This window comes from Entelurus aequoreus, linkage group LG10 (assembly GCF_033978785.1).
Source record: "Entelurus aequoreus isolate RoL-2023_Sb linkage group LG10, RoL_Eaeq_v1.1, whole genome shotgun sequence".
In the NCBI taxonomy this organism is placed as follows: domain Eukaryota; kingdom Metazoa; phylum Chordata; class Actinopteri; order Syngnathiformes; family Syngnathidae; genus Entelurus; species Entelurus aequoreus.
Genome location: NC_084740.1, coordinates 70,806,491 through 70,819,936, shown reverse-complemented (window position 1 = coordinate 70,819,936; position 13,446 = coordinate 70,806,491). Strand labels below are relative to the sequence as shown.

The window sequence follows — 13,446 nt, the reverse complement described above, 5'->3', positions numbered from 1 at the left end:
TGACTATTTTTCTTTAACTACCATGTATCCTATCTTCCTGTTATTATGTACGATAAAAAAAAATCAGGTTCTAATAATAAGGCTAGCTCACATGCAGGAAAAGTGTTATAACTTTGGCAAAATTAAAGGCAGTGATACCATTTTTGTCCCACGCTGACATCTCAAGTACTTTAACAAGGACGCCAAATTTCAACAGAACCCGAAGAAAATTGCGATTTGTGTTCTGCGCACAAAAATGCACGACTTTTTAGATCCCGTTAAATTCTTGTAACAAATAATTAACAAAGAATGCCACCTAGCTAAGTAAGATTGTAATTGATCTCGGAAGGAGTAACAACCAGACTCTTTAACGAAAATTGTAATGTTGGCTAACACAGTTCCACGTTAATTGTTCGCTTAGTCAACCCTGCATACCGCCAGTCATATTGTTCTCTCTTTGCTTTTATGTTCGTACACTTTACCGTTAAAAAAAGCCTTTCTGACTTGTTGACCCCCAAATGTGACTATTTTTCTTTAACTACCATGTATCCTATCTTCCTGTTATTATGTACGATTAAAAAAAATCAGGTTCTAATAATAAGGCTAGCTCACATGCAGGAAAAGTGTCATAACTTTGGCAAAATTAAAGGCAGTGATACCATTTTTGTCCCACGCTGACATCTCAAGTACTTTAACAAGGAAGCCAAATTTCAACACAATCCGAATAAAATTGCGATTTGTGTTCTGCGCACAAACATGTACGGCTTTTTAGATCCCGTTAAATTCTTGTAACAAACAATTAACAAAGAATGCGACCTAGCTAAGTAAGATTGTAATTGATATCGGAAGGAGTAACAACCAGACTATTTAACGAAAATTGTAATGTTGGCTAACACAGTTCCACATTAATTGTTCGCTTAGTCAACCCTGCATACCGTCAGTTACATTGTTCTCTCTTTGCTTTTGTATTCGTACACTTTATTGTTAAAAAAAAAAGCCTTTCTGACTTGTTGGCCTCCAAATGTGATTATTTTTCTTCAACTACTATGTATCCTATCTTCCTGCCATTATGTACGATAAAAAACAATCAGGTTCTAAAAATAAGGCTAACTCACATGCAGGAAAAGTGTCACAACATTGTCAAAATTAAAGGCAGCAATACCATTTTTGTCCCACGTTGACATCTCAAGTACTTTAACAAGGACGCCAAATTTCAACCCGATCCGAAGAAAATTGTGGCCTGTGTTCTGCGCACAAAGATTTATTCTGCAGGCTCACGGCTTAATAGTTCCGGTTAGATTCTTGTAACAATCAGCAAAAGATGAGACCTAGCTAAGTCAGATTCTACATGAAATCCACGGGAGATACAACCAGAACATTTAGCGTAAATTGTAGTGTTGGCAAACACAATTTCACATTAATTGTTCGCTAAGTCAATCTTGCACACTGATTGCCATTGTTCTTTATTTTACTTTTTTGTTCGTACACTTCACCGTTAAAAAAAGCCTTTCTGACGTGTTGGCCTCCAAATGTGATTATTTTTCTTCAACTACTATGTATCCTATCTTCCTGTCATTATGTACGATAAAAAACAATCGGGGTCTAATAATAAGGCTAGCTCACATGCAGGAAAAGTGTCATAACTTTGGCAAAATTAAAGGCAGCGATACCATTTTTGTCCCACGTTGACATCTCAAGTATTTTAACAAGGACGGCAAATTTCAACCCGATCAGAAGAAAATTGTGGCCTGTGTTCTGCGCACAAAGATTTATTCTGCAGGCTCACGGCTTAATAGTTCCGGTTAGATTCTTGTAACAATCAGCAAAAGATGAGACCTAGCTAAGTCAGATTCTACATGAAATCCACGTAAATTGTAGTGTTGGCTAACACAATTTCACGTTAATTGTTCGCTAAGTCAATCTTGCACACTGATTGCCATTGTTCTTTATTTTACTTTTTTGTTCGTACACTTCACCGTTAAAAAAGCCTTTCTGACGTGTTGGCCTCCAAATGTGATTATTTTTCTTCAACTATGTATCCAATTTTCCTGCCGTTATGTACGATAAAAAACAATCAGGTTCTAATAATAAGGCTAGCTCACATGCAGGAAAAGTGTCATAACTTTGGCAAAATTAAAGGCAGCGATACCATTGTCGTCCCACGCTGACAACTCAAGTACTTTAACAAGCACGACAAATTTCAACACAATCCGGAGAAAATTGCGATCTGCGTTCTGTGCACAACAATGTACCGTATTTTTCGGAGTATAAGTCGCTCCGGAGTATAAGGCGCACCGGCCGAAAATGCATAATAAAGAAGGAAACAAACATATATAAGTCGCACTGGAGTATAAGTCGCATTTTTTCAGGAAATTTATTTGATAAAAGCCAACACCAAGAATAGACATTTGAAAGGCAATTTAAAATAAATATAGAATAGTGAACAACAGGCTGAATAAGTGTACGTTATATGAGGCATAAATAACCAACTGAGAACGTGCCTGGTATGTTAACGTAACATATTATGGTAAGAGTCATTCAAATAACTATAACATATAGAACATGCTATACGTTTACCAAACAATCTGTCACTCCTAATCGCTAAATCCCATGAAATCTTATACGTCTAGTCCAGGGGTGTCAAACGTACGGCCCCAGGGCCGGATCAGGCCCGCGAACAGGTTTTATCCGGCCCGCGGGATGAGTTTGCTAAAAAATTAACCTGACATTTTTTAATGAAAGAAACTGCTGTTCTAAATGTGTCCACTAGATGTCACAATAGCAATTCTTTGTACATTTGTAGATGATGCTACATATGTACAAAATAAACCACATGTTAGTGCACCAGTCGAAGAAAATGATCAAACTACATAAATAACATACTGTAATTTGATTTTGATATCATTTTTTTTATCTTGATAGATTGAAAATGAACACCAATGAGGTGACTGATGAACGTTATCACATCATTTATTCAGAAAATATAAATAACGACAATTAAAGATAGAAAACCGTTGATCGCGCAACATGTAAGTGTAAAAAAAACAACAACAACATTACACTGCAAAAAGTCAGTGTTCAAAAACAAGAAAAAAAACATACAAAAATGAGGGGTATTTTATTTGAACTAAGCAAAATTATCTGCCAATAGAACAAGAAAATTTGGCTTGTCAAGACTTTCCAAAACAAGTCAAATTAGCTAACCTCAATGAACCCGAAAATACCTTAAAATAAGTATATTCTCACTAGGGATGTCCGATAATGGCTTTTTGCCGATATCCGATATTCCGATATTGTACAACTCTTTAATTACCGATACCGATATCAACCGATACCAATATATGCAGTCGTGGAATTAACACATTATTATGCCTAATTTGGACAACCAGGTATAAAAAAATAAAATAAGATAAATAAATTAAAAACATTTTCTTGAATAAAAAAGAAAGTAAAACAATATAAAAACAGTTACATAGAAACTAGTAATGAATGAAAATGAGTAACATTAACTGTTAAAGGTTAGTACTATTAGTGGAGCAGCAGCATGCACAATCATGTGTGCTTACGGACTGTATCCCTTGCAGACTGTATTGATATATATTGATATATAATGTAGGAAGCAGAATATTAATAACAGAAAGAAACAACCCTTTTGTGTGAATGAGTGTAAATGGGGGAGGGAGGTTTTTTGGCTTGGTGCACTAATTGTAAGTGTATCTTGTGTTTTTTATGTGGATTTAATAAAAAAACAAAAAAACAAAAACAAAAAAAACGATACCGATAATAAAAAAAACGATACCGATAATTTCCGATATTACATTTTAAAGACATCTCTAATTCTCACTAATAACAAGTGCACTTTTCTTGGTAGGAAAAAAAATTAGACCTTTTTGCTCAATATGTTGAAAAATATTCTTAAATGAAGTAAATGCTAGTGCCATTATCTTGACATCATGATATGCGCTCGGCATCAGGATTTTTTTTTTCATGCTTGAAGTAAGAAATGATTACTTTGAAAAAGTAGTTTTATACTTGTGAGTGTTGATGACACAGCTTTGCAACACTTGATATTCTAGTTTCAAGCATGTTTTACTCAATATAGCTCATCAAATCTCAGCAACAAGCTGTAATATCTTACTGACATCATTTAGGACCAAAACCCTTAAAACAAGTAAAACACTAACAAAAAATCTGCTTAGTGAGAAGAATGATCTTATCAGACAGAAAATAAGCAAATATCACCCTTATTTGAGATATTTCATATTACTTAGATTGCAGTTTTTGCAGTGTATGATTTGTACAATTTCAGAATGTGCTTGTTCTATTTTTAAACAAAGAAAACAATCTGGCGTTGTCTTTATTTTTAAGTTATCATGTCGTGATTTTACCAGTTCGGCCCACACGGGAGTATATTTTTCTCCATGTGGCCCCGGATCTAAAATGAGTTTGACACCCCTGGTCTAGTCTCTTACGTGAATGAGCTAAATAATATTATTTGATATTTTACGCTAATGTGTTAAAAATTTCACACATAAGTCGCTCCTGAGTATAAGTCGCACTATGAAAAAAAAAAGCGACTTATAGTCCGAAAAATACGGTACGACTTTTCAGTTCCGGTTGGATTTTTGTATTAAACAATCAGCACAGAATGCGACGTAGCTAAATAAGATTGTACTTGATATCCGAGGGAGTGACAACCAGAGTATTTAACGTTTTGTTATTAATCGTCAGTGCTCATATTGACCAACAGCGTGAAAATAGCTCGCTTACTTGGACGAGATTTAAGTCGTGTTAGCGTCCGGGGGAGCGACGTTTGTTAGCTTTGCGCCATGAATGAGCGCAGTGATGCCGACGGCCGACGGCCACTTAGCCCGCCGCACTAACGAGCAGCCGCAGGCGGCCCTAAAATAACACGCGCAGGGGTGACGGCAGACGAGATCCCTGAACGCGACGCGGCCACGGGAGGGGTGGAAGTAAATCAAGTGAGTAGCTAGCGGGGGTTTTTGCAGGTTTGTCCACACTGCGGATGAAACGTCATGCAGATTTATGTGCGCAGTAAAACGCGGCCTGCTTTTAATGGCTCCAGTTTCCTCTGAGCAGGACTCGGGTTTTGCTGCCGTCTGTCTCCCGATGCCGCCGACACTTCCGCTAGCTGTAGCTCATCTCCTCGATAGCTTTCCTTCTTGTCGCGACATTTCCTCTCGGATTTCCTGCTAGCGACGTGACGGAGGCCAACCGCGGCGTTCAAAACCCCAAGCCTTGTTCCTTGCTAGCTTCTTAGCACTAGCGTTAGCACGTTAGCCTGACTGCTGGAGCAGAAACCACATGTTCTAGGAACATGTCGTTTGTTCCCGTTAGCAGAATTCAAGTAGGCGAGTGTTGTTGTTATTAATCGCCGCCATGTTCTACTTGAGCATCCGATTTCATAATATTAGGTATGTGATATGATAATGGAACAGCTTGGATGATTCCTTAAAATGTTCCAGTTCCATTCACACATTTAAAAAACACTTTAAGACCAATGTCTTGAAAAAATATATCACTCTTGAATCAACACTGTAGTCAGGCCCGGCCCTAACCAATCCTAGGCAAGATTTTAGGTGGTGCCCCCCACATCGGCAGTGAAGTGTATATACTCACAATTAAGAAACGGAATAGCTTTGTCTTTGACCTTTTTTTTTTTACTTAAAGAAAGCAAATTAACAATCAGAATAGTTAACAAGATTTTAAAAAATGTGGATAAATAAATGAATACAAAAAATAAAAAATGAATATATGAAATACAATATTTTTACATACATAAACACAAAATAAAACGTTTCAACAAGTTGCATAAAATAAATTCAAAATACAATACAAATAAGGCACTGCACAAAACAAGATATCAAACCAGTATGACTTTAACAACTATATTACAAAAAAAGGGGATCCTACAGAGTTCTCTATTTGTGCTTTTTAATATTGCATTAACTAGAATGACTTACAAATTACTGTACACCAGGGAGTACTGCAATTACCTAACGTTACATTATTATTTCCCATAACAATTTAGCCCCCTCCACAATATTAACCCGACGTTAAAACAGAACTAGCTATTTATTGATTAGCAATTGCCGAATCATGTAACATTAGGTTAATGCTAAAAAGCCAGGTTACTATCACATTCTGTAACAGACAAATAATTTCATGTAGGCTAATGTTACCTACCTGCTACCTCTGTCTTTTTCTCGTTTGTCCTCTTCTTTTCTCTTTTTTCTTCCCTGGGCACCTGACAGTTTTGGCCGTTTTGACATCTTGTGTTGATTTTTTAATTATGTGGTGACGTCCAAAAAGAGTCATGATACGGGAAGGGAGGGGGCGCACCGTGCCGGGGGACGGGGGCCGTAATGTTGTAACAAATAATATTTCTATTAAATAGGCTTTACTTTGCATTTTAATTAATGTGCGATTATTTTATGTATTTAGAAATAATAGTACCAACTTTTTTTTCTTTTTTTTTTTTTTCCCTCCAACATTTGTGGCACTGGCGTGGCGCCCCCTGATGGACGGTGCCCTTAGCATTTGCCTATACGGCCTATGCCACGGGCCGGCCCTGACTGTAGTTAATACTATGATCAATGTTAATTAAAAACTAAATGTGGGGTGTAAATAATAATGGAAGTATAATTGTTTGTATATAGTATATAATTGGTGCAAAGGTTTAACACGTGTACATTTCACATGCCTTTACTGTGTATATAATTGAACTGTGTTTATGTTGTGTACAAGGTGTATTTATGACATGTTGTACAAAGGACATTTCATAATTTTCGGAAGTTCATCTTGTACTTGACATTGTTTATAGGGTTAGGCGCAATAAGTGTTCAACTTCAGCCTAAACCCTTTCGGTCTGCAACATTTTCATTTTCAATCTATGAATGTACAACTGTTTGTTTACTTTTTTGACCATTGACCGAAGAATAATAATAAACTAAACTGAACTAAATAATAAATAAGCGGTGAAATTAAAATGCTATTGATTACAGCTCTTCGATAAACCCACACACTGATCACTAGCTAACAACTAGCGTACTGTTTGATAGCTATCAGCTGGCGCGCCCATCACTAGCTGTCAACTGGTGCGCTGATTGCTAGCTAGCAGCTAGTGCCGCTAATATTGTGAATACCGCATTTTTCGGACTATAAGTCGCTCCGGAGTATAAGTCGCACCGGCCGAAAATGCATAATAAAGAAGGAAAAAAACATATATAAGTCGCACTGGAGTATAAGTCGCATTTTTTGGGGAAATGTATTTGATAAAAGCCAACACCAAGAATAGACATTTGAAAGGCAATTTAAAATAAATAAAGAATAGTGAACAACAGGCTGAATAAGTGTACGTTATATGAGGCATAAATAACCAACTGAGAACGTGCCTGGTATGTTAACGTAACATATTATGGTAAGAGTCATTCAAATAACTATAACATATAGAACATGCTATACCTTTACCAAACAATCTGTCACTCCTAATCGCTAAATCCCATGAAATCTTATACGTCTAGTCTCTTACGTGAATGAGATAAATAATATTATTTGATATTTTACGATAATGTGTTAAAAATTTCACACATACTGTAAGTCGCTCCTGAGTATAAGTCGCACCCCCGGCCAAACTATGAAAAAAAACTACGACTTATAGTCCGAAAAATACGGTAAGTACTCTTTACCGTCATCGATTTGGTCACAATAACAGTAAATTGTTTTTGTTTTTATGAAATAAATTGGATCGCAATGCTAATGCTTGTCGCGTATTTTGCGTGCCGAACACGATTGTTTTCTTTTTTTCCCCATTTGTGTTCAAATTTTCTTTACTGATATTTTTATATCATTTTCTTCTGTTTCTGTCCTTTTTTGTTGTTCGTGTTTAAGACTGTAATGTAAAAAAAAAGTCACCACTCTGTTAGCACCTCCTTGCTAATGCTAACTATGCTAACGCTAACTATGCTAACGCTAACAATTTCCACATCGGACCCCGAACGACACATGTCGACAAATGTGCGGCGTTGGCGTTGTGTCGAGTAACGCCGCTGCTATCCCGCGTGTGTTCAGGACGGGCCTGGAGGCCATCATGGAGACGTACGCCTTCTGGAGACCACCTGTGCGCACGCTCACCTTTGAGGACTTCACCAACATGCAGAAGCAGCAAGGTGAGCGAAAAAGCTTTATTTCGGCCTCAAAGGTCGTCTTTCGCGCCGTGAAAATGTTCAAATGTCATTTCAAGTACGCCAACGTTGTTTATGTATGAAGTATCATCTTCTGAATGGCGACTCATTAGCATATTCAAATGAACCTCGTTTGTTTATGTTCCCTTTAACCTTGTTTTGTGTTTATTGATTGAATATTATTATTTCTAGTACTACTACTAATTGCTTGCTACTACTTCTGCTACCACTACTACTACCACTACTACTACTACTACCACAATATTACTGTATTAATAGACTGACCATACGTCCTCTTTTCCCCGGACATGTCCTCTTTTGCGGGGCTGTCCAGGCGGAGTTTCTTAAATGCCTCAAATGTCCGGCATTTTGAGTTAGGGTTGCGTGTATTTTCAATGTACGTTCAGGGTTAAGAAGGGGTTAAAAACAAAACAAATTGTGTGCGCAGCAGCATTGGTAGAAAAAGAGAGAGTTATGATAAACGCGCATGCGTCGCCAGGCTCTGCTTTTTATCCATAGATTTATCAGATTTGATTTTTTATTATCTATAGCAGGGGTGTCAAAAGTGTGCCATTTGCGGCCCACAGCTAATGTTTTAAAGGCCCACAGGCACATTCCAAAAATACTATTAAAAAAACAAAAACATAACAAAAGTGAAATAAAAAAAAAAGCTTAAAGGTGAAATGTCATTTATAAAAAGTTGCACTGTTGACTAATAAAACAAAGCTGTTTTTTTTCTTTCAAACTGTCATTGCTCAAAACATAATATTGAATCAAAATCAATGTTATTATGAATTATTGACCTATCCAAGGTTCCCATTACGTCACATCAAATATTCCACTTTGAAAAATATTTTTGGTGGAAGATTTTGCATATTTTGTGTGTTTGCCATTAAAAAACATAGTTTTGTTTGACAAAAAAGGGCGGAAAACAAACAAACAAAAAAACAACATAAAAAAAACTAAAACATTTTGAAATGAGGGATAGATCTGAAGTTGATGTAGACTCCAGAGATTTAAGCGTTAAATATAAAATGTATGTATGCCCTGGCACACCATTATCACCATTTCATGACCCAAGCAAAACACTTTTAAAATGTTTATACTGAAATAAATACACCTACAACTTATTAAATAAAAACATAGAAAAAACTACCAGCAGCGGTAAAGTTCAGATCCATAAAGGAAAGAAGAAAGTGAATGAATGTTTATAACTGAATACATTTACATATGCATACAAATTTGTTTTCTTTTGTTATTATTTTTTTTAATGAATTAAGTAACGTTCATGACAACCTTTTTCCAAAACACAATATATAATGTGAGATATAACAGGATAATGTCTTAATTTTATAAAAAAAAATTCTAAACGCTTACAAAAAAAGTGGGAACCCCAAAAATGTACTGAGGGACCCCATTTTTATGACTTGATGGGGTCCCTGGGAAAATTCCTAGCGTCAACACTGCTGTCAACAGAGGAGAAAAAATGCTTTATTTAAATAAATGTATTATTTATAAAGCAAGTTCGAGTATCATTGGCAAATTTTCACCTAGTCCCGGCCTTGGCACGCATATATGTGTCCTCTTTTTGGGATTTCACAATATGGTCAGCCTAGTATTAATTATACACATTATACATGAGAATGTTTACATTCATGCATTATTCACTGGGAAACTCAGAAGAATGTGTGATTTCTGGTAATATCACTAATTTATTAGCAATAATTAACAATAATAATGATTATTGATCATGAATACCTTTATTTTAATAGGTATTTCAAAACATATATATATTTATTACAACTAATGACACTTAACATCAAGTTTGGGATCTAATTAGTACTCCGGTACTTAATTAGTATTAGGTACCTAATTAGTACTTTAGTATTTCATTAACATTTTAGTATCTAATTAAAGTTAAAGTATTTTATTCGTACTTCAGGGTATTAGTACTTTTGTTACACTCTAGTATGTAATTAGTATCTTAGTATTTTATTTGTACTTCAATACTCAATTAGTGCTTCACTTTTTAATTGGTAGCTTAAGTATTTATCATTACTTTGGTATTTAATTATTATTTCAGTACTTCACTAATTAATTAGTAATTTGGTACCTAATTAGTACTTAGGTATTTCATAAATTTTTCAGTATCTAATTAAAGTTTTAGTATTTTAGTTGTACTTCAGTGTATTAGTACTTTTGTTACACTTCAGTATGCAATTAGCACCTTAGTATTTTATTAGTGCTTTAGTATTTAATTAGGACTTAAGTATTTATCATTACTTTGGTATTTAAATAGTAGTTCAGTATTTAATTAGTACTGCAGTACTTAAATAGTTTTTGGTACCTAATTAATACTTCAGTACGGAATAAATACTTTAGTATTTAAGTATTTTTTATTACTTCAGTATTTAATAAGTAGTAAAGTTTTTCGTTAGTGCTTCAGACCTTAATTGGTAACTTAAGTATTTATCATTACTTTGGTATTTAATTATTATTTCAGTACTTCACTAATTAATTAGTATTTGGTACCTAATTAGTACTTAAGTATTGCATACATTTTTCAGTATCTAATTAAAGTTTTAGTATTTTAGTCGTACTTCAGTGTATTAGTACTTTTGTTACACTTCAGTATGCAATTAGCACCTTAGTATTTTATTAGTGCTTTGGTATTTAATTAGGACTTAAGTATTTATCATTACTTAAGTAGTAGTTCAGTATTTAATTAGTACTGCAGTACTTAAATAGTTTTCGGTACCTAATTAGTACTTCAGTACGGAATAAGTACTTTAGTATTTAAGTATTTTTTTGTACTTCAGTATTTAATAAGTAGTAAAGTATTTCATTCGTGCTTCAGTACTTGTTTGGTAACTTAAGTATTTATCATTACTTTGGTATTTAATTAATACTTCAGTAATTAATTAGTTATTCACTATTCAATTAGTATTTGGTACCTAATTAGTACTTAAGTATTTCATACATTTTTCAGTATCTAATTAAAGTTTTGGTATTTTATTCGTACTTCAGGGTATTAGTACTTTTGTTACACTCTAGTATGTAATTAGTATCTTAGTATTTTATTTGTACTTCAATACTCAATTAGTGCTTCAGTTTTTAATTGGTAACTTAAGTATTTATCATTACTTTGGTATTTAATTATTATTTCAGTACTTCACTAATTAATTAGTATTTGGTACCTAATTAGTACTTAAGTATTTCATAAATTTTTCAGTATCTAATTAAAGTTTTAGTATTTTAGTCGTACTTCAGTGTATTAGTACTTTTGTTACACTTCAGTATGCAATTAGCACCTTAGTATTTTATTAGTGCTTTAGTATTTAATTAGGACTTAAGTATTTATCATTACTTAAATAGTAGTTCAGTATTTAATTAGTACTGCAGTACTTAAATAGTTTTGGTACCTAATTAGTACTTCAGTATGGAATAAATACTTTAGTATTTAAGTATTTTTTTGTACTTCAGTATTTAATAAGTAGTAAAGTATTTCATTCGTGCTTCAGTACTTGTTTGGTAACTTAAGTATTTATCATTACTTTGGTATTTAATTAATACTTCAGTAATTAATTAGTTATTCACTATTCAATTAGTATTTGGTACCTAATTAGTACTTAAGTATTTCATACATTTTGCAGTATCTAATTAAAATGTTGGTATTTTAGTCGTACTTCAGTGTATTAGTACTTTTGTTACACTTCAGTATGCAATTAGCACCTTAGTATTTTATTAGTGCTTTAGTATTTAATTAGGACTTAAGTATTTATCATTACTTTGGTATTTAAATAGTAGTTCAGTATTTAATTAGTACTGCAGTACTTAAATTGTTTTTGGTACCTAATTAATACTTCAGTACGGAATAAATACTTTAGTATTTAAGTATTTTTTATTACTTCAGTATTTAATAAGTAGTAAAGTTTTTCGTTAGTGCTTCAGACCTTAATTGGTAACTTAAGTATTTATCATTACTTTGGTATTTAATTATTATTTCAGTACTTCACTAATTAATTAGTAATTTGGTACCTAATTAGTACTTAGGTATTTCATACATTTTTCAGTATCTAATTAAAGTTTTAGTATTTTAGTCGTACTTCAGTGTATTAGTACTTTTGTTACACTTCAGTATGCAATTAGCACCTTAGTATTTTATTAGTGCTTTAGTATTTAAGTAGGACTTAAGTATTTATCATTACTTAAATAGTAGTTCAGTATTTAATTAGTACTGCAGTACTTAAATAGTTTTCGGTACCTAATTAGTACTTCAGTACGGAAAAAATACTTTAGTATTTAAGTATTTTTTTATTACTTCAGTATTTAATAAGTAGTAAAGTATTTCATTCGTGCTTCAGTACTTGTTTGGTAACTTAAGTATTTATCATTACTTTGGTATTTAATTAATACTTCAGTAATTAATTAGTTATTCACTATTCAATTAGTATTTGGTACCTAATTAGTACTTAAGTATTTCATACATTTTTCAGTATCTAATTAAAGTTTTAGTATTTTAGTCGTACTTCAGTGTATTAGTACTTTTGTTACACTTAAGTATGCAATTAGTACTTTAGTATTTTATTAGTGCTTTAGTATTTAATTAGGACTTAAGTATTTATCATTATGTTGGTATTTAAATAGTAGTTCAGTATTTAATTAGTTTTGCAGTACTTAATTAGTATTCAGTACCTAATAGGTACTTCATTACGTAATAAATAAGTATTTAAGTATTTTTTATTACTTCAGTATTTAATTAGTAGCACAGTATTCCATTAGTGCTTCAGTACTTAACTATTACTTAAGTATTTATTAATTCAGTATTTTATTGGTACTTCAGTATTTAATTAGCACTCCAGTGCTTAATTAGCATTCAGTACTTCAGCACTTATATAGTACCTTAGTATTTTGTATTGTATCAGTATTGAATTAATACTTGAGTATTGAAATAATACTTCAATATTGAACCTGTACTTGAGGCTTGAATAAGTACTTGAGTATTAAATCAGTACTGAATTGCATTGAATCCTTACTTGAGGATTTAATTAGGACTTGATTATTGAATTAATACTTGAGTACTAAATCGGTACTAGGCTGTTGAATTATTACTTGAGTATTGAATCAGTACTTGGACTGTTGAATCAGTACTTGAGTATTAAATCGGTACTTGAGTTTTTATTCAGTACTTGAGTATTGAATCAGTACTTGAGTTTTTAATTAGTACTTGAGTATGGATTCAGTACTTGAGTATTTAATCAGT

General features: G+C 33.2%; 1 protein-coding gene across 1 annotated transcript in view; it reads left to right on the top strand.

The window, feature by feature from the left end:
- The window catches only part of LOC133658097 (T-box transcription factor TBX15-like), a 66,234-nt gene that overhangs the window by 51,169 nt on the left and 1,619 nt on the right, over positions 1-13,446 (top strand). The window contains exon 7 of the mRNA XM_062059723.1: positions 8,071-8,168. Coding sequence (XP_061915707.1) covers positions 8,071-8,168 — 98 coding nt within the window. The remainder of the gene's footprint in view (positions 1-8,070; positions 8,169-13,446) is intronic.